This window comes from Bubalus bubalis, chromosome 16 (genome assembly GCF_019923935.1).
Source record: "Bubalus bubalis isolate 160015118507 breed Murrah chromosome 16, NDDB_SH_1, whole genome shotgun sequence".
NCBI classification, from domain to species: Eukaryota; Metazoa; Chordata; class Mammalia; order Artiodactyla; family Bovidae; genus Bubalus; species Bubalus bubalis.
Genome location: NC_059172.1, coordinates 4457055 through 4479710, shown reverse-complemented (window position 1 = coordinate 4479710; position 22656 = coordinate 4457055). Strand labels below are relative to the sequence as shown.

General features: G+C 35.9%; 1 protein-coding gene and 1 pseudogene across 1 annotated transcript; both read left to right on the top strand.

Moving 5' to 3' along the window:
• Nucleotides 1-7537: 7537 nt before the first annotated feature.
• Nucleotides 7538-8479, top strand: LOC112579601 (olfactory receptor 8K3-like). The gene has a single exon (XM_045162837.1). It carries the CDS (start codon nucleotides 7538-7540, stop codon nucleotides 8477-8479), a length of 942 nt encoding a protein of 313 aa, XP_045018772.1.
• Nucleotides 8480-17620: 9141 nt separating this feature from the next.
• Nucleotides 17621-18553, top strand: LOC102394797 (annotated as a pseudogene).
• The last annotated feature ends 4103 nt before the right edge of the window (nucleotides 18554-22656 follow it).

Below are 22656 nucleotides of genomic sequence, written 5' to 3'. Positions count from 1 at the left end.
TGCCCTCTGATGCAAATTTGGCCTTAGAATATGGAATTATGCCTTCAATATTAGGTAAATACCACAATTTCTCAAATCAAACACAATTAAAATTTAAGCAGAAATTCTTTTTTGCTAGGAATTGAGAAGCTAAAACCAAAATACATAAAGGAGCTAAAATCAAACTATATGAAGCAAAAATCTAGAATAGCTGAACTTTAAAAAGAGGAATAAACTTGTATTATGAACATTAAGACATGGAATAATGATATCCAGTCTTATTCCAAAGCTACAATTATTATTATTTTTTAATTATGCTCCTGATATAAAAATTGGTAATATATATCAATGAAAAGATATTGATAGATCAGAAATAGACTCATGTGTATATGAACAATAAATGTTCCACAAGCAAAAGAGAAAAAAAAAGAAAAGAAAAAAGCCATTTTGAGGAGAAAGGATAGACCTCTCAACTTCTCCTTTCATCTTGTTTATGTCCTGAGACCTTGTAACCAGGGGGATGTTCCCTTCGGTTTCTGCTGACTGAAGATGCTGGTTGTCAGGCTTGCATCAGGCCAGCTGGCTGGGGCCAGAGTCATGAAGTGACAGGCAGCATTCCCTTGTCCAGCCATACCAGTTCTCAGCGGAGTTAGTCTTAAGAACGAGTTCCAGTCCATAAGGGAACTTTGTCACTTTTATCTTCATTGCTGAAAAATATCCAGTTCTGGAAAAATCCAGTCACAGTATTGCCTACTTGTCACAGTTTTGTAGTTCTGTGGCTGGAGGCACACAAAGGACTTTACTTTCTTAGGCTATCTTTGGAAGGAACTCTGGACCGTGGGGAAGGAAGCTGCATATTTTTGCCCTTCTTTGATAATGTCTCTTGCTTCCATAGACAAGTCATGTCATCATTGTTTAGCCACTAAGTGTGTCCAACTCTTTCCTGACCCCATGGACTATAGGCCTGCCAGGCTCCTTCTGTTAATGGGATTTCCCAGGCAAGAATACTGGAGTGGGTTGCCATTTCTTTCTCCAGGAGATCTTCCTGACCCAGGGTTTGAACCTGCGTCTTTTGCATTAGCAGGTAGGTTCTTTACCACTGAGTCACCAGGGAAGTCTATAGATAATGACATACAAAGGCCTATTATTAATAGTTTTGAGTTAATAAAAAGGCTTGGGCCTTCCCAGGGGCCTCAGTGGTAAAGAAGCCTCTTGCCAATGCAGGAGACCTGAGTTTGATCTCTGGGTCCAGAAGATCCCCTGGAGAAGAAAATGGCAACCCACTCCAGTATTCTTGCCTGAAAAATCTCATGGTGAGAGGAGCCTGGCAGACTACAGTCCATGAGGTTGCAAAGAGTGGGAAACCACTTAGTGACTAAACAAACAAATGGATGAATAAGCAAAGTATGATTCTTAAGTACTCAATGAGTGTAATCACTTATGGGCTAAATTGGATATATATTTTTAAAACATGAGTTTGAATACTCCAACTTTGCCTTTAGGTATTACCTCAATATTGCATTTGACCTGCAATGAGCTTTCAGTACAAAATTGATTGCTAAGGTAAAGCAGTGAAGGTTAAAACGAATCACATACCTCATTGGATGACATTCAAACTTAGAGTCAATGTTCTAAAAAATCCTATCCTAGACACTTAAACCAAAACATGAGTAGTTGGAAAATCATCAGATTACCAGATTATTGTTAAATTAAAGAAAAGAAGACATCTCAAATTAATGAATTCACATCTTTCTATGAATAGAAATGTGCAAGCATCTGGGCTCATTGAAATTATTGCTTTTATATTCCAGAAAATTTATATTTACATAAAAGTAAATATAAAAATTTTATATTTACAGAAAAGTGAAGGTGAAACTGTTAATTGCTTCAGTAGTGTCCAAGTGTAAGGAAAAAAAAAAAACTAATAAAATTCATAGAAATTTGGAAGAAAGAAATGAAAACATCCCTATTTGCAAAAGATATGCTAATAAAAAAAATTTCCACAAAACTGAGGAAAATAAAACAATCAGGAAAACATGAGTTCACAAAGGAGACAAGATATGTGATTAACAAAAATTATATAAATATATTTATCTCTATATATAGGTATTAATAAAACAAGACCATTTACAGTCACTTCATATCTAATGAAAATGTACATAAAAACTAACAAAGCCTGCACAGGATCTGTATGCTGAAAAGTACAAATCCAAATTTTAAAAATCAAAGGAGATTTCAATAATTTAGTAGATATATTTAGCTCAGATCAGAATACATAAGATAAAATTCTTCCAAAATTGATCCATAGATTTAATGCAAACCTAAATAAAATCTCAGCAAGATTTAGTGCAGAGGTGATTTTATACTGAATTTTATTGAAAGGTTAAGGACAGAACATAGATGAAAACACATTTTAAAATTTAGTATAACTAGGAAAAAACACTCCTTAATATTAGGGTTAATTATATAACCATAAAATCAAGATTTTGATATTGGTAGAAACACAAACATATAAATTAATGGAACAGAATTGACAACACAGAAATAGATTTTTATAAATAGTTCAACCAATTTTTCATAAAGTTGCAAAAGTAATTCAAAATAAGGGGTGTAGCCTTTTAAAATCATCGTGCTGAGCTAATTAGGGATATAGAGGAAAAAATAAGCAAGCAAATAAATAATGTTGACCTAATACAATAATTAACTCAAAATGAATAACAACTTAACTGTAAAAATGCTAAACTATGAAACATTTAGGGCTTCCCTGGTGGCTCAGTGGTAAAGAAACTGCCTGTACTGCAGGAGACTCCAGGTTGGGAAGATTCCCTGGAGAAGGAAATGGCAATCCACTCAGTATTCTTGCCCGGAGAATTCCATGGACAAAGGAGACTGGCAGGTTACAGTCCATGGGTTCACAATAGAGTCGGACATGACTTAGCAACTAAACAACAGCCACAAATAAAATATTCAGATAAAACAATAGGGGAAAATCCGTATCTAGGATCTAGGCCTGGTGAAGACTTCATAGCATGCATATGTGCTCAGTCCCTCAGCTGTGTCCAACTTTTTGAGACCCCATGGATTGTAGCCCACCAGGTTCCTGTGTCCATGAGATTTTCCAGGCAAGAATTCTGGATTGGGTTATCATTTTCTTCTCCGGGGGCTCTTTCTGACCCAGGAATAGAACTTGCTTCTCCTACCAGGTAAGCAGATTCTTTACCACTGAGCCACCTAAGAAGCCCATCTTTAATTCCCTATTTTTCAATAATTAAATAGGACAATGTTTAAACATTTCTATACCATCATTCATTTGAGAAGACCACTGTGGACTTGCAGACTTAATGGGCCTGCCCTAGTGATAGGTTTAATTAAAAGACTTGCATACTACAAAAGGAAAGTTAGCCAAGAATAAAAAAAAAAAAAAAAAAAAGGAAAGAAATAATTGCCCTAGAAAATTGGAAAGACAATCTCCAGATATTTTGTTGTAGTCTTAGGACTTTAGGGATGATCAGCACATTCTTTGACATCTCCTCAGGGAGAGTATCCAAAGGTGAAAGAGATCCATAAATTGTTCCACTTAGCCATGTAAGAGCCACATGAGGGAGTCATGACAGAGACTTCATTACAGGTAAAATGATGGAGTATTTCATGTGATGTCTTGTTTCCAATATGCTGACAGCATTTCAGTGACAGGTTCAAAGTCTCACATTAATTCACTGGCAGCGCCTGAGCGAAATGAGACCATTTCTGGTTCAGTTCTCTCAGGAATAGGACTCCTCTTGTCTTTTCATATTAATTTTTTGAAAATATTCACATATTTACGGACTAAACCCTGAAAAGCATTTCTGAAACATCATTGTGATACCCATTTGTATAAATAATGATATCTCTAGTGAAAGGCAAAACTAAGAGTAAATAAAGCAAAACCAAAGATGCATGAGGGCTTCCGTGATGGCCCACCTGGTAAAGAATCTGCCTGCAATAGCCCTGGTTCCTTCCCTGGGTCAGGGAGACCCCCTGGAGAAAGAAATGGCAACCCACGGCAGCATTTTTGCCAGAGAAACCCCTTGGACAGATAAGCCTGGTGGGCTACAGTCCAGGGGTTACAAGAGTCAGACATGCTTTAGCAACTGAAACACCACCACTGCCAAAAACACATGAATATTTAGAAACTGGCAAAATTAGAAGCCTCGTGTATTCAGTCTCTTATTGTGATGTTCTTCTAAATTCTTAGTCATTTAGTGCTCTGGGTATTTTTTTTGTAACTGTTTCAATATAATTTAATATTTAATGATTATGTACATCAGTATATAAATATGATTATTTCTGGATCTCTTGATGAGACAGAAGAGCATTTCCACCTTACAATGGGATGTAGAAAGTGTTATTTGGTTATTAGCAGGCTTTTAAGTACCTAGTTTTACAGTGCAATTTTCAGCGTGTCCTTCAATTTCAAGGGAATCTGACCACAAATTAGGTAAAATTATCTCACAGGGCACAGCTTTAAAAAACTGACAATCAGAATTTTTAAAAAATTTTAAACTCTGAGATAGCTATTTGGGTCTATCCATAGAATGATAAAGCTGTGACAAAACAACCAAAAACGTTTCTATCATTTCTGACCTTTACAGGAAACTTGGAATTTACAAAGTCTGATTTTTTTTTTTTTTGGCTTTTCATAATTGCAAAACAAAGACAAGAAAACAAGATTTATACTACTTCTTATTACATTTACTGAAGATATTTATCCACAATAACTGTTGACTGATATACATTTCATGTTTCTAATATTAGAAAATTGTTTGCATCAAGTCCAGGTAGACTATCAGGAGGTCTTAAAATTGTAAACAATATTTTAAGTGAGCAAAATGCTAATTTCATGTAAATACTTTTATATTTAATGTTATAAATTTTAAAATAGTGAAATAATATGTAAATTAAAAAATTAATTTTCTTACAGAGCACTCAGAGACTGCAGTCATTGAAAATTTATTGTAGCCAATGTTATTGATATTTTTTAAAGGAGGTGTTTATGCTGACAATATTTTGCACCTAATAATCTTTTTACCTTGATCTGCCATTTACCTCTTACTCTTGTGAGTTAGTTGCTTAGATATACCTGACTCTTTGAGACCGCTGGCTCTTCTGTCCATGAAATTCTCCAGGAAAGAAGGCTGGAGTGGGTAGCCATTCCATTTTCCAAGGTATCTTCCCAACCCAGAGATCAAATTCAGGTCTCCTGCATTGCAGACAGATTCTTTATCGTCTGAGCCACCAGGGAAGCCCACCTCTTATTCTGGTACATTCGTACTACGTATATTATTATTATATTCAGATACACTTTTATTTGATTTTATAAAATGTTGATTTGTGTTTTGTATTACATTATCATTTGGTGGAGTTTTGTGGCCTTAAAATACAAAAAAGTTAAATAACAGCCCTAATTCATGTATATTCTTTTATTCACATCTACAGTATTGTGTGGGGCTTCCCTGGTGGCTCAGTGGTAAAGAATCCACCTGTCAATGCAGGACCTATCCCTGGGTCAGGAAATGGCAAACCCACTCCACTAATCTTGTCTGGGAATTCCCATGGACAGAGGATCCTGGCAGAATACAGTCCATGGGGTCACAAAGAGTCAGAAAGGAATTAGTGACTAAACAACAGCATAGCATTGTGTGACACAGTAACCTTACCCATTTTTTTTTTTTAAAGCACAGCATCTTCTTTTCCAAAAGGAGTTTTTAATGAATCTTCATTATGTGGAAAAAAAATGGCAATGACTACTCTTTCTTTCAGTTTGTTTAGATGTCCTCGCATTCTCCTGGGCTCATGCATGACAAAGTATATTTGAATTGGTACATACAAATTAATATATGCCAACTGTAGTGAAAATGCTCCTAGGGAAAGATTATATTTTAGGAAAATTTGCATCATAATGAACTTTTATTTTTGCTAACATAGTAAATAAAACTAGAGCATAAAGAATCCACTTTATGGACTTTAGAGGTCCAATTTTAGTCCTGCAGAGGGGAATAGTGAAGGGCTTGGACTAACTTAAATATGCTCCATTCTACTCGACCTAATCCTAACCTATTGATCATTATATCATAGCCCTGACAAATAAGATAATGTCACAGTGCAGAAGAACTGATGCACAAATACATAAAGAAACTCTCTTTGAGCTAAGTTATTGTCACCATGTAATATATATATATTTTTTTTTACCTGAATTCCAGGTAAGCCTAAACACATTGAATCCTTTAATCATTTTTCTCTCCCAACCACCCTGTAAAGAAATATTGGTTTTGCATAAGAAAATAAAGATTTTCAGATAAATTATTTGCCCAAAGTAATCATTTGTATATAACATAAAAGAAAATATAGCAGAGATTATATCTATATACTGGAGAAGGAAATGGCAACACACTCCAATACACTTGCCTGGAAAATCCCATGAATGGAGGAGCCTAGTAGTCTCCAGTGTGTTCTGTACATTTTTGGAATTTATGGCTTCACATTTTTATCATAATTCTCATACAATTGAATAATATAATTTTAATATGTATTAAGTGATATGATTAAGTGATATTATCAAATATAATTTATAAATATCGCAATGTGATTGCAATTATATAAATGACTAGTAGAAAACTTTAAATATGTATCATATAAGTTTATATATGTATAAATTTATATATGAAACACACTTTTAATTTTTATTTCATTTCTAATGTACTTCTATGCATACATTTCTGTATCTTTATCTATGTATCTATAGGTTGGATGGCATCACTGACTCGATGGACGTGAGTCTCAGTGAACTCCGGGAGTTGGTGATGGACAGGGAGGCCTGGCGTGCTGCGATTCATGGGGTTGCAAAGAGTCGGACACGACTGAGAGACTGATCTGATCTGATAGGTATCCACACCTATATGTGTATCCATATATTTATATGGGGCTTCTCAGGTGGCCCTAGTGGTAAAGAATCTGCCTGCCAAGGCAGGAGACATAAGAGACACAGGTTCAATCCCTGGATCAGGAAGAATCCCTGGATAAGGCATGGCAATCCACTTCCGTATTCTTGTCTGGAGAATCCCATGGACAGAGGATATTTATCTACCTCTGTATTTATGTCTAGATATACCATCTATACCACTCTTGTTTTTCAGCTTTAGCACTACTGAGATTTTGGACTGATAAGGGGTGTTATGAGATGTTTAGAAACATAACTGACCATGGACAATTATATGCAAGTACCACTCACCTTCCAGCTGCAATAACAAATATGTCTTTCAGATGTTGACAGCTGTTATTTGCTTAGTAAAATAACTCCTATTTGAGAACTAATGAATATCCCAGACTCTGTTTCTATCTTTATTTATGCATATTATTATACATAGGATATGGGATTTTAAAATATATCCTGTTTTGGGAAGTTAGGATATATTTTACTTATGCAAGCTTCACATATGAAAAATATGCCAGGTGATAATACATGAAATCCGCTTACTATGCTTGATGTCTCCACACAGAGTACATATCCTGATAAAGCTGCATGAAAACACAAAATCTAACTGTGCCAAATGAATTCATCCTCATGGGAATCACAGACCGCCCTGAGCTGCAGGCTCCATTGTTTGGGCTCTTCCTCATCATCTATGTGACCTCAGCGGTGGGCAACTTGGGCATGGTCATCCTCACTAAGGTGGACTCCAGGCTACAGACACCCATGTACTTCCTTCTCAGACACCTGGCTCTTACTGATCTTGGCTATTCAACAGCTGTAGGACCCAAAATGTTGGCAAATTTTATTGTGAGCCAAAATTCAATCTCCTATTATATGTGTGCCACACAGCTGGCTTTCTTCATCATGTTCATTATAAGTGAACTTTTAATTCTGGCGGCAATGTCCTATGACCGCTATGTGGCCATCTGTCAACCCCTGCTTTACACAGTCATCATGTCACAAAGGGTGTGTTGGATACTGGTGGCAATCCCCTACATCTATAGCACATTCGTGTCTCTTACAATCACTGTAAAGATTTTTAATTTATCCTTCTGTGGCTACAATGTCATCAAACATTTCTACTGTGACTGTCTCCCCTTGATATTTTTGGTCCATTCAAATACGCAAGAAATTGAGCTGATCATTCTGATCTTCGCAGGTGTTAATGTGATCCTCTCCCTTCCGATAATTCTTACGTCTTATTTGCTCATCCTTGTAGCCATTCTCAGGATGAACTCTGCTGAAGGCAGGCACAAGGCTTTTTCTACCTGTGGATCCCACCTGACGGTGGTCACAGTGTTCTTTGGGGCTTTGATATTTATGTATGCTCAACCAGAGTCCAGACACTCCTTTGACACTGATAAAACAGCATCTATATTTTACACCCTTGTTATCCCCATGTTAAATCCCTTGATCTACAGTTTGAGGAACAAAGATGTAAAATATGCACTACAAAATGTGTGGAATAAGCTTTGTAACATTTCCTCTTAAAGCCTACGTACCTATGACTTAGATTCTGGGCTTCAAACATTTCTCTGTGTGTCTTCAAATGGACTAGTGAACACAAATGCGTTCAATACACTTTTAGGGATTGGCTCTTCTGCGCCAGCAGCACGTTTATGCGCTGCACCTACACTAGCGCACAAAGTCCGGAGAGTATCTGCCTTCCTTGCGTGAGCGATCAATCAAAATGTGATAAGTAAGTGCCATTACACAGGAGAACCGGTTAGGAAACTACAGAGTGTTCACGCAGGTAAGGAGAGTGGGTATGCTGTGTGTGAGAAAGGAAGAATCAGTTCAGCCGCTCAGTCGTCCAACTCTGCAACCCCATAAACCACAGCACGCCAGGCCTCTCTGTCCATCACCAACTTCTGGAGTCCACCCAAACCCATGTCTATTGAGTCAGTGATGTCATCCAACCATCTCATCCTCTTTCATCCCCTTCTCCTCCTGCCCTCAATCTTTCCCAGCATCAGGGTCTTTTCCAATGAGAAAGGAAGAATAGTAGATATAAAAAGTGAGTTTAAATCTTTATTGCTTTTCTCAACTACTAGAATAAACTTCCCCATGGCTATGTGTGTGTTTGGGCATGTGCATATGTTTTTGTGTAAGAACATCTATCTGTTTGAGCCTCCATACACTTCTAAGGCATATGAAAAATTAAACTTTCCTGGAAAAAGACATGGCAACCCACTCCAGTATTCTTGCTTGAAAATTCCATGGACAGAGGAGCCTGGTGGGCTACACTCCATGGGGTCACAAAGTATTGGACATGACTGAGAACACAACACAAAAATTAAACATGTTGTGGTTTCAAGGAGGCTCAATGTAGCATAATGATTTGACCTCAGCAATTATCTGAACTTTCCCAGCTGTTTCCATACCGCATGGAGGAGGTTAGTGTCCTGCTCTGTTATCAGTGAAGTTACTTTCATACATGAGCCCTAGAAAGCCTATTAACTCAGCACACTTTGCAATTCAGTAACCTACAAAATCAGCACAATATTTTATTTCAATCAGTTCATTTTCTGTACCACTGGACATTCCAATTAAGATCAATTTCCTTGATTGTAGTTAGCAATCTTTACTGTATATCTGAAGGCTAAGAGAGCAATATTTAAATGCTTTCATCACAAAAGGAAAGGTAATATGATGGAGGTATTGTTGGTGGTGGTGTTCAATCACTAGGTCATGTTTAAGTCTTTGCAACCCCATAAATGACAGCACTCTAGGCTTCTCTGTCTGCCACTATATCCCATCTTTATTGTTTAGTTGGTAAGTCATGTCTGACTATTTGTGACCCCATGGACTACAGCCAGGCTCCACTCCATGGGATTTCCCAGGCAAGAATACTGAAGTGGGTTGCCACTTCCTTCTCCAGGAGATATTCCTGACCCAGGGATCAAACCTGCATCTCCTGCATTGGCAGGCAGATTCTTTACCACTGAGCCACCAGAGAGTCCCAGAGTTTGTTCAAATTCATGTCCATTGAGTCAGTGATGCTATCTAATCATCTTATCCTCTGCCACTCCCTCCTCCTTCTACTGATGGAGGTATTACCTCATGCTAAGTTGTAATCATGCTGCAGTGCGTAAGAGTATCAAATAACATCTTGTACACCACAAACTTACACAATGCTGCAAGTCAATTATATCTCAGTGATGCAGAAAAAATAAATCTCTTGAGGTCTCCCATGGACACTTTCAATTGTGTATTTATAATTTTTGGAGATTTTTATTCCTAACTGTTTCTTTTTGTTTAATGTTGTTGTTCAGTTTGAGATCCAATGGACTGCTGCATTTCAAGCTTCCCTGTCCTTTGCCATCCCCCTGAGTTTGAGCAGACTCATATCCTTTGAGTCATTGATGTTAACTAACCACCTCATTCTCCACCACCCCTTTCTCCTCTTGCCCTCAATCTTTCCCAGCATCAGGATCTTTTCCAATGAGATTACTCTTCCCATTAGGGGGCCAAAGTAATGGAGCTTCAGCTTCAGCATCAGTCCTTCCAATGAATATTCAGGGTTGATTTCCTTTAGGATTGACTGATTTGGTCTCCTTGCAGTCCAAGGGACTCTCAAGAGTCTTCCCCAGCACTACAATATGAAAGCATCAATTCTTCAGCGCTCATCCTTCCTATGGTACAACTCCTACATCTGTATGACCACTGGAAAATCTATAGCTTTGACTATATGGACCTTTGTTTCATGAGGTTGTTACATTTCCTGACCTCTGTGAAGATCAAGAATATTTCTTGTTTAATATTTGTGCATCTTTACATAAGTGATCTATTCTATACTGTATTAGGCTTGCTGTCTCTTTCACGGGGTGACTTTCCTCAATATTGGCTCATAAGGGCTTATGATATATTTTTATTAAGATCAATTTGATAATTCTTCTTATAAGAAGCAAGAGAAGGTAACTCCATGATTTGTTCTATGGTATGTTTCTAGTGAAAGTGTAGTAAGATAAGTACCACTATATAAATATTATGTCTTGTGAACTCTCCTAACCCTTCTAAATTTCCACTTTCTTTGGTTATATTTAGTATTTTTAATGCTCGTGAAAGTTTATATGCATCATACTTTAAACACTTTTTTTTTTTACCATCACAGATTAAATTCTTTATGTAGACAGTCAAATTCAAATTAAAATAATTTATTGGAATAAAAAATAATTATAGGTACTCTTTCAAGTGAGGTAAAATGTAAGGAATTTATATAGCTGATTTTTTAAAATTACTAAGAAAAATATGTACTGAATATAAACATTCCAAATATAAATGCAGAAAAATTTTGGTTTTTGGAAAACGTATGTTGGACAAAGATACAGTAAAATGATGATTATATATTGATAGCTTCTGAGAACATGAAAATGTTTAAATTAATATTTTTGGATATGTACTTTTCTAAATTATATTCAGTGGATATGTGTGATTTTTATAACAGAAAAAAGTAGAAGAATCTAATATCTGGATTTGAAAAAAATAAACTGTGGCTATATATAATCCCAATATCCTATTTCTAAAATAAATCTTGCTGTACATTGTGTAGTCCCTCCAAAGATGAACCAGAAAAAGAACAAAATATGTAGAGATTTACAAAGTTTGCTAATATATATTTTTTTCCATTTTAAATGTTGTTCTTCAGTCACTAAGTCATGTCTGACTCTTTGTGACCCATGAACTGCAGCTCGTCAAGCTTCCCTGTCCGTCACTATCTCTTGGAGTTTGTTCAAGTTCATGTCCATTGAGTCAGTGATGCCATCCAACCATCGCATCCTCTGTCACCCTCTTCTCCTCCTGTCCTTAATCTTTCCCAGCATTAGATCTTTTCCAGTGAGTCAGCTCTTTGTATCAGGTGGCCAAAATATTGGAGCTTCAACTTCAACATCAGTCCTTTTAATGAATATTCAGAAGTAAGTTCCTTTGTCTTTAGTCTTCCCAGATATACTTAGTGACTTGCCTACAATTGCTGCTTTTGGTTTAGCCTAGCATATAAACATTTGTATGATCAGTTGCTCAGTTGTGTCTGACTCTTTGTGACCCCATAGACTAGCCCACCAGGCTCCTCTATCCATGGAATTCTCCAGGAAAGAATACTGCAGTGAGTTGCCATTTGCTACTCCATGGGATCTTTCCAACCCAGGAATCGAACCCTGTTCTCTTCTGTCTGCTGCATTGGCAGGCAGATTCTTTACCACTAGGCCACCTGCAGAGCCCATATAAGCAATTAAGCCTACCCATTTCTTGGATCTTAATTAGTCTGGTGATGACTCCCAACTACATGTACAATTACTAAATAAAATATATATGATTTGGTCTTGTTAACCTTATGTCAATCTAATTATTAATCCAGGCAAGAGCCACTGTGTAAAGAAGATGTTTTTCTTCCACTTGAGCTATTGATTGATTGATTGATTTTTGAGTGGTGATCAAAGCCCATAAACAGCAGAAATGTCCATCCATTTGAGGTCAAAAGCCTAGAAGAGTAGAGGAAAACTTTCATCACCAAAAATGCAATCACTTTTAAGTGAATGCTCATGGTAGCTGTATTTATCATAGTAGAAAAGTGGAAAGAACCCACAAGTCTTTCAATAAGTGAATATTTAAACAAATTATCATCAATATCACGGAATATTACTCAACAACATAGGGAACAGATGATCTATACACACAAAAGTGTCAAAGAATCTCAAGAGATTTATGTTGAGAGAAAATTCCAATCACTATTTTCTATATGAAAAAGTGTAGTAATAGAAAAGATTAGTGATGACCAAGGGTTGGGAATGGTAGCAGAGGAGGAAAGAGGTGTGGTTAAAAAGGCACAGGGAGTATGTGATGACACAGGTGCTTATTGGAATGGGGTAACAGACTGGAATAACTAAAATGGTAATTTATGCAGTGAAGAAAAAGAAAAAAAGAGCAGAAGTTGTAAACAGCCATGTGATAGAAACTCACGATGAAATAAGAAGTGCTGTGTTGTGCTTAGTCGCTCAGTCATGTCTAACCCTTTGCAACCCCATTGACTGTAGACAAGCAGGTTCCTCTGTCCATGGGATTCTCCAGGCAAGAATATTGGAGTGGGTTGCCACTTCCTTCTCCAGAAATAAGAAGTAACAGTAAGTAACTAATTTCTGCCTCTGAGAGATAAGTAAAAACAATCACATGGGCAACAAAGCAAGGGGGTGAAACCTCATATCAGCATAACACATTATTTTAATTTCCTAAATATATTAAATACTGTAATAAAATAATGCTGAAAATTTCTCCACAGTCACACATTTGAGGAGAACCTGTAGAAATACTGACTCTTGGTGGGCATGCCCTATCGATGCAAGATTTAATCAAGAGTCTTGTGTGCTACAAAAGGAAAGTTAACCAAGAGTTAAAAATATATATAAATGTATGTATATATATGCAAAGAAAGAAGGGGTGTGCGTGGAAGGAAGTCAGGAAGTAAGAAAGAAAAGAAAAATGCCACAGGCAATTAAAAGACAATCTCTAGACATGTTGTTTTGCTTTCAATACTCTAGGGATAATCAACAAATTGCTTGGCATCTCCTCAGGGAAAATCTCAAAAAGTGAAAGAAATCCATAAATTCTTCTCACTTAGCCATGTCAGAAATACAGGTGAGAGTCATGAGAGATGCTTCAGTACAGGTAAAATGACAGGATATTGCATGTTTTGCCTCATTTTCAATATCAACAATGTTTCAGTGACATATTCAAAGTTCCAGTTTAGCTCAATGACAAAGCCCAAGCAAAATGACACCACTTTTGATATTGTTTTGTTTGTTTTCTACTACTCCATAATTCCTGAGCAGGAATAGGACCTCTCTTCTTGTCTCTTCATATTAATTTGCTGAATATTACTCCATAGGATGACAGACAAAATGCCGAAAAGCATCTTTGAAACATCACCATGATATTTATTTTATATAAACAACGATATCTCTAATGGAGGGCAAAGTAGAGAGCAAATGACACATAACAAAAGAGATGTGAATTTTTAGAAATTGGGAAAATTCAGAAGCTGGGGGTATTGTCTTTCTTTTTTAACTCCTTCAGTATTCTTAGTTATTTAGAGCTCCACGTGTTTTTTTGTGACCTCCACTGAACATCATTTAATATTTAATGATTATTTAAATAAATGTAAAAGTATAATTCTTTCCAGATCCCTTGATGAGGCAAAATGGAATTCCCACCTCACACTGAGATGTAGAAAACATTATTTGCATATTAAGAGACTTCTAAGTGGCCAGTTTTATGGTAATGGTACAATGATCAACATGTTCTTTGATGTCAAGTGAGATCTGACCAAAAATATATAATTATCTCATGAGGTACAGCTTTAAAAAAATAACAACTGATATTCAACAAAGATGTTAAATTCTGAGAAAACTATTTGGTTTTTGTAGAATGCTAAAGCATGAGAGAGAAACGAAAACACTATCTTTTCTTATATTTACAGGAAAATTGAAATTCGCTAAGTTTGTATGTTCTCACTTTCATAATTGCAAAACATAGCAAAGAAACAAAAACAAGTTTCATACTACTTCTTATTAAATATATTGAAGATATTTCTCTAAATTTATTATCTAGTGATGCACATTTCAATATTTCTGATATAAGAAAAGTATATACATCAAGGCAAGACTGGTGATTAGGCGGTCATAAAATTGTAAGCAGTATTTTTAGTGAATTAAATGCAGATTTCATGTAATCATTTTCACATGTAATGTTATAAAATCGTGCTTTTATTCCTTTTCTTATAGAGATCCTTTAGCGATTACTGTCACTGTAATTTTTATTGTAACCTGTATCATTTCTATTTCTTTAAAGAAACAATCAGGCTCACAATATTTTAAATTTAATAATTATCTATGTTAATCTGCCATCCACTTCTTACACTGGTGTATTCTTGATGTGTGTATTATTAGGGACCTTCAGATATATTTTTATTTGATTATATAAAAATAACTATGTTTTGTATTATAGTTTGAAGGAATTTCTTTGGCTTAAGATGTAAAATTTAAAATAATATGCAAGGATCCATGTATAGCTATTCTATAGTGTATATCATCCCATCACTCTAGTACATTATTACTTAACACAGGAACTTTGAACATTTTTTTATCATACTGTGGCCCGTTGTGCTCAATTGCTAAGTTCCAGGTGACTGTTACCCCATGGACTTTAGCCTGCCAGGCTTCTCTGTCCATGGGCTTTTCCATGGCAAAAATACTGGAATGTGTTGCCATTTCCTTTCCATGGGATCTTTCTGACCCAGGGATTGAACTCATGTCACCTGCATTGGCAGGCAAATTCTGTAATCCTGAGTTACAAGGGAAGTCCCCTTTTAAAGTTTAGCATCCCTTTATTCAAAGCAAGTTATTATGATATTCAAGATATGAAAACAATGCTAATTACTTCTCTTTCTTCCAATTTGCTCAAATTTCCTCATATAACCCTGGGTTCTTGCATAATAAAGTACATTTGAATTCTTACAAGTTAGTAGAAGTCCATTATAGTGAAAACGCCCCTTGGGTCAGACTAATATTTTAAGGAAATATGGATCAAAATAAAGTTTTATTCACATTTTGCTAAAATAACTAAGAAATTTAGAAGATAAAAAAATCCAAGCACTCTGATGGCCCAGTATTATTTCTGCAGAGGGGGCAAGGCTTGGAGTAAATTGCATGTATTCCATTGTACATTATATAATCCTCACCTGTTAATCATATTGCCTTGACAAAGAAGGTATGTCACAGTGCAGATGAACTTACATACATAAAGAAGATCTCTTTGAGCTAAGATATTGACTTCATTATATATCAGTCAGTTCAGTTCAGTCGCTCAGTCGTGTCCGACTTTGCGACCCCTTGAATCACAGCACGCAAGGTCTCCCTGTTCATCACAAACTCCCGGAGTTCACTCAGATTCATGTCCATTGAGTCAGTGATGCCATCCAGCCATCTCATCCTCTGTCGTCCCCTTCTCCTCCTGCCCCAATCCCTCCCAGCATCAGAGTCTTTTCCAATGAGTCAACTCTTCGCATGAGGTGGCCAAAGTACTGGAGTTTCAGCTTCAGCATCATTCCTTCCAAAGAAATCCCAGGGCTGATCTATCTATCTATTTATATATATATAAAAAATAAATATATAGAATATTAATATTATATATATAATTAATATAATATAATATATATTATATATGTATATATATTATATATAATATATATTATATATTTAATGTATATATATTATATACATTTATATATTTAAATGTATATTTAAATATATAAATTTATATATTTATATATTTAAACCAATATGTATTTGATTTCCAGGTAACATAAAGACATTTAATTATTTAGTCCTCATTTTCCTACTCGACAATCCTGTAACCATATTGGCTTTGTATAAGAAAATAAACTTCCAGATAAGTTGAATTATTTGCCCAAACTAGCCCTTTTTATATACCATAAGGAAATTTAGAACAGAAATTCTATCTATCATCTATCTATCTATCTATCTACTTATTATATGTTTCTTCACAGAAATACAGGTAAGTCTCACTGCAATCTGTTACAGTTTTCTTACTTATACAGCTGTCTAATATGTGTCAAGTGTGTTAACTGTTTCAGCCTGTATCAACTGTGCATAGAACTATATAGAACTCTCTGTTGGAGTAGCAAGTTCTACACATTTTCTGAATTCTGGTTTTAAAATTTTATTATGGATAGTATTTAATTGCATCATAATTTATTATATAATTTGCATATGTATTGTCATATTATTAAATTTAATTTATACATGTCACTATGTAATAGCAATTATATAAATAACTAGATAGAAAATACAGAAAGTTTACAAGAACCGCACAATAATAGTTTATATATATAGCCCTCAAATTTAAGTCTTAACTTTTTTCTTGTCATATCTATGTCTGTATCTATTGTATTTCTTGTCTGTATCTATATTTATGTATGTATATATGTATCTGTCTATTTATCTATCATCTATCTATCTATAACATCCTGGTTTTTCAACCTTAGTATTATTGAGATTTTAGACAGATATGGTGCTTTATAGGATGTTTAGAGACATCACTGACCTCCAACTATCATATGCCAATAGCTTCCACATTTCATTTGTAACAATTAACATGTCTTCTCAATTTTGACAAATGTCCTTTGGTTAGTAAAATAATTTCCAGTTGAGAAACAGCAACTATCTCTGTCTCTATCACTATTTATATATTTTATTATATGTAGGAAAATGAAAGTGTTAGTTGCTCAGTCATGTTTGACTCTTTGCATGGGGTCATGGACTGTAGCCTGCCAGGCTCCTCTGTCCTTGGGATTCTCTGGGCCAGAATACTGGAGTGAGTTGCTATTCCCTTCTCCAGGGGATTTTCCTGATTCAGGGACTGAACCCAGATCTCCTGAACTGCAGGCAGATTCTTTACTAATCTCAGCCACGAAATTAGTTTATTTTCAAATATCCTATACTGGAAAGTTTAATCTGTTTATACTAGCTTTGCATAGTGAAACTCTTCCAGATGATGATACATAGAACCTATTGACTATGTTGATGTTTCTACCCAGAACAGGCTCTTTAATAAACCTGAATGGAAACACACAATGGAACAGTGCTAAATGAATTCATCCTTATGGGAATTACTGAACACCCTGAGCTGCAGGCTCCATTGTTTGGGCTCTTTCTCATCATCTACGTGATCTCAGTGGTGGGCAACTTGGGCATGATCATACTCACCCAGATGGACTCCAAGCTACAGACACCCATGTACTTCTTTCTTAAACACCTTGCTTTTACAGATCTTGGTTATTTAACAACTGTGGAACCCAAAATGTTAGTAAATTTTGTTGAGGATCAAAATATAATCTCCTATTACTCTTGTGCTATGCAGCTAGCTTTCTTTCTTGTGTTTATTGTTAGTGAAATTTTTATTCTGTCAGCAATGTCTCATGACCACTATGTGGCCATCTGTAACCCTCTTCTCTACCCAGTCATCATGTCACAAAGAGTGTGCTGGGTGCTGGTAGTGAACCCCTATGTCTAGAGCACGTTTGTGTCTCTTCTCGTCACCGTAAAATTATTTATCTTTCTGTGGCTACAGAGTCATCAGTCATTTCTACTGTGATAGTCTTCCTTTGTTACCTTTGCTCTGCTCAAATACACATGAAGTAGAAATGATTATTCTGATTTTAGCTGGGTTTGATTTGATTTTCTCTCTTCTGATAGTTCTTGTGTCTTACTTTCTCCTTCTCACATCCATTCTCAGGATGAGCTCTGCTTAAGGCAGGCACAAGGCTTTCTCTACCTGTGGATCCCACTTGACTGTGGTCATAGTATTCTATGGGACTTTATTATTTATGTGCAACCAGAGTCCAGCCATTCCTTTGACACTGATAAAGTGGCTTCCATATTTTATACTCTCGTTATCCCTATGTTGAATCCATTAATGTATAGCTTGAGGAATAAAGATGTAAAATGTGCACTACATAGGGTGTGGAAAAAATCATGCAACTTTTTATATTAACATGCAATACAATTTCTATAAACTGGTTATGGACTCTGAATTTTGTTCTATGTGCCTCCAAATTAAGTAGTGAGTATAAATATGTTCAATAATTATTTATAGATTATATTATATATACCAGGCAATTCCTATTGTTGCAAATAGATTAATGAACAAAATAGTAAAAAAAAAATTGCCTTAAGCACAAAAGATCAATTTTGGACATAAATTAAGTAAATGTTAGGAGAATGTGTTAGGTGGATATAGACAAATAAATGACTGTCCAAGTTTCCGAATGTTTTTTCATCTTTTAGAATAAAATTACAGCATGTTGTGTGTCAGTGAGTTCTTTATTTTCTTTTGTTTTTGCCTTCACACTTTTCTGCAGTATGTTTCATCTGTGTATTTGAAGTCAACAATCACATTTGTTTTCTCAAATACCCTTATTTTTTACATTGAGATCCCACATTTTTTATCATCAATTCCTCTAATTCCTTATAAGAATCTATTCACCTATTAACTGAAAATATGGCAGAAAGTGAAGAAGAACTAAAGAGCCTCTTGATAAAAGTGAAAGAGGAGAGTGAAAAAGTTGGCTTAAAGCTCAACATTCAGAAAACTAAGATCATGGCATCCAGTTCCATCACTTCATGGCAAATAGATGGGGAAACAGTGGAAACAGTGGCAGACTTTATTTTTCTGGGCTCCAAAATCACTGCAAATGGTGATTGAAGCCATTAAATTAAAAGATGCTTACTCCTTGGAAGGAAAGTTATGACCAACCTAGATAGCATATTCAAAAGCAGAGACATTACTTTGCTAACAAAGGTCCATCTAGTCAAGGCTATGGTGTTTCCAATGGTCATATATGGATGTGAGAGTTGGACTATAAAGAAAGCTGAGCGCTTTTGAACTGTGGTGTTGGAGAAGACTCTTGAGAGTCCATTGGACTGCAAGGAGATCCAACCAGTCCATTCTGAAGGAGATCAGTCCTGGGTGTTCATTGGAATGACTGATGTTGAAGCTGAAACTCCACTACTTTGGTCACCTGATGCGAAGAGCTGACTCATTTGAAAAGACCCGGATGCTGGGAAAGAGTGAGGGCAGGAGGAGAAGGGGATGGCAGAGGATGAGATGGCTGGATGGCATCACTGACTCGATGAACATGGATTTGGGTGAATTCCGGGAGTTGGTGATGGACAGGGAGGCCTGGCATGCTGCGGTTCATGGGGTCACAAAGAGTCGGACATGACTGAGTGACTGAACTGAACTGAACTGAACTGATGTTGCAATTCAGCAGTTCATAAGTCCAACTGAAGCCTTATTTTGTCTCAATTCATGCATTTTGTTGAAATCAGAGGACGTTTAAATCAAGATAAACTTTGGGATCCCTCAGTAGCTTCCAGATCGGTACTTCTTGTTCTCTCAAGTGGTAATTCTTTCTTCACAACTGGTAGTTTGATTGAAGGGATACTAAAATAATTCTGTGTTTTTGAAAAAAAATATTTATCCATGTTTAAAAGTAATGTTCTACTTTTTGCATTCTAGAGTAAGAGAAGCACTGATGAATTAATTGTGTTGGCTTTCTTTCCTTGGGTTGATGCTTCCAATTTTTATCAACACTGTTTATGCAGTAAGTTTTAATTGACTTTCACTATTTAACTGCACAATTCATTATTCTACTTGTGGGAAGCAAAGGGAACAATCTCATTGTTGGCACTATACCATATTTCTAAGGCCTGATACACGGCAGGGATGCAGTTATCTTGCTTTGTAAATTGACTTCTACATTTTCCCATGTGCTACCTTTTACTGTAATTAATAATTCTGCAACTTTACTGAGGTTATTAGTCTACAGTATATGCTTTGTTCAGTATCTTGCAGTAAAATTATTTGTTTATCCCATGAAGCTTTAATAAAAAATCTTCACTGGAACACAATTTTTAAACAACATGACACAAAACAGCCAAGATCTCCTTTAACATATGTGGATTAAAAAAAGATGGTATATCCAGAAAATGGATGATAGCTTTTAAAAACATGTGCTGATGTTATTGGGAGTACCGAGGCAAAAATAAACAAATTATCAAATAATGCTGACCCGAACCATATAAAAATGCACTCAAACTGAAAAAAAAATTAAGTTTAAAATGCTAAACCATAAAACATTCAGATAAAGCAATAAGGGAAAATCTATATCCAAGACCAAGAGCTAGTGAAAAGTTTGTATGACATCAAAACATAATCTAGATAATACAATAAAAAAATGATCAGAAGACATAGTTATTTCTCAAAATAAGGCATACAGATGGTCAAGAGACACATGAAAATATGTTCAGTGTTTCTGATTATTAGAAAAATGCAAATCAAAACTTCAATGAAATATTACCTCACATTAGCCAGAATGGCTATCCTCAAAATATCCACAAACAGTAAATTTTGGAAGGGTGTGAAGAGAAAGGAACCCTCTTAAAATATTGGTGGGAATATAAATTGGTGCAGAAACTATGGAGGACAGTATGGAGGTTACATAAAAGATAAAAACAGAGCTACCATATGACCCTGGAATCCCACTCCTGGGCATATATCTAGATAAAAATATGATTCAAAATATATACACAACCAAATGTCATTGCAGCACTGTTTACAGTAGTCAAGACATGGAAGCAACATAAATGTCCAACAACAGAGGAATGAATAAAAAAGAAATAGCACATATAGACAATGGAATATTACTCAGTCATTAAAAAGATCAAAGCCATTTGCAGGAACATGAATGAACCTAGGGATTGTTCAGTTCAGTTCAGTTTAGTCACTCAGTCATGTCCAACTCCTTGTGACCCCATGGACTGCAGCATGCCAGGCTTCCCTGTCCATCACCAACTCCTGGAGCTTACTCAAACTCATGTCCATCGAGTCAATGATGCCATCCAACCATTTCATTTTCTGTCATCTCCTTCTCCTCCTGCCTTCAATCTTTTCCAGCATCACAGTCTTTTTCAATGAGTCAGTTCTTCACATCAAGTGGCCAAAATATTGAAATTTTAGCTTCAGTATCAGTCCTTCAAATGAATATTCAAGATTGATTTCCTTTAGGATTGGCTGGTTTGATGTCCTTGCAGTCCAAGGGACTTTCAAGAGTCTTTTCCAACACCACGATTCTTCAGTGCTCAGGTTTCTTTATAGTCCAACTCCCACATCCATACATGACTACTGGAAAAACCATAGCTATAACTAGATGTACATTGTTGGCAAAGTAATTTCTTTGCTTTTTAATATTCTGTCTAGGTTAGTTATAGCTTTTCTTCCAAGAAGCAAACATCTTTTAATTTCTTGGCTGCAGTCATCATCTGCAGTGATTTTGGAGCCCAAGAAAATAAAGTCTCTCACTGTTTCCATTGTTTCCCCATTTATTTGCCATGAGTGATGGGACTGGATGCCATGATTTTAGTTTTCTGAATGTTGAGTTTTAAGTAAGCTTTTTCACTCTCCTCTTTCATTTTCATCATGAGTCTTTTTAGTTCCTCTAAACTTTCTCCCATAAGGGTGGTGTCATCTCCATATCTGAGGTTATTAATATGTGTCCTGGCAATCTTGATTCCAGCTTGTACTTCTTCCAGCCAGGCATTTTGCATGTTGTACTCTGCATATAAGTTAAACAAGCAGGGTGATATACTCCTTTCCCAATTTGGAACCAGTCTGTTATTTCATGTCCAGTTCTAATTGTTGCTTATTGACCTGCATCCAGATTTCTCACGAGGCAGGTCAGGTGGTCTGGTATGCCCATCTTGATAATTTTCCACAGTTTGTTCTGATCTACCCAGTCAAAGGGTTTGGTGAATCAATAAAGCAGAAGTAGATGTTTTTCTGGGAATTCTCTTGCTTTTTTATGATCTAATGGATGTTGACAATTTGATCTCTGGTTCTTCTGCCTTTGCTAAACCTGGCTTGAACATCTGGAAATTCACGGTTCACATACTGTTGAAGCCTGGCTTGAAGGATTTTGAGCATTACTTTGCTACCTTATGAAATGAGTGCAATTGTGTGGTAATTTGAACATTCTTTGGCATTACCTTTCTTTGGGATTGGAATGAAAATTGACCTTTTCCAATCCCATGGCCACT

Excerpts from the sequence above, each read along its gene's own strand:
- LOC112579601 (XM_045162837.1), top strand. The coding sequence starts at position 7,538 with ATGAAAACACAAAATCTAACTGTGCCAAATGAATTCATCCTCATGGGA.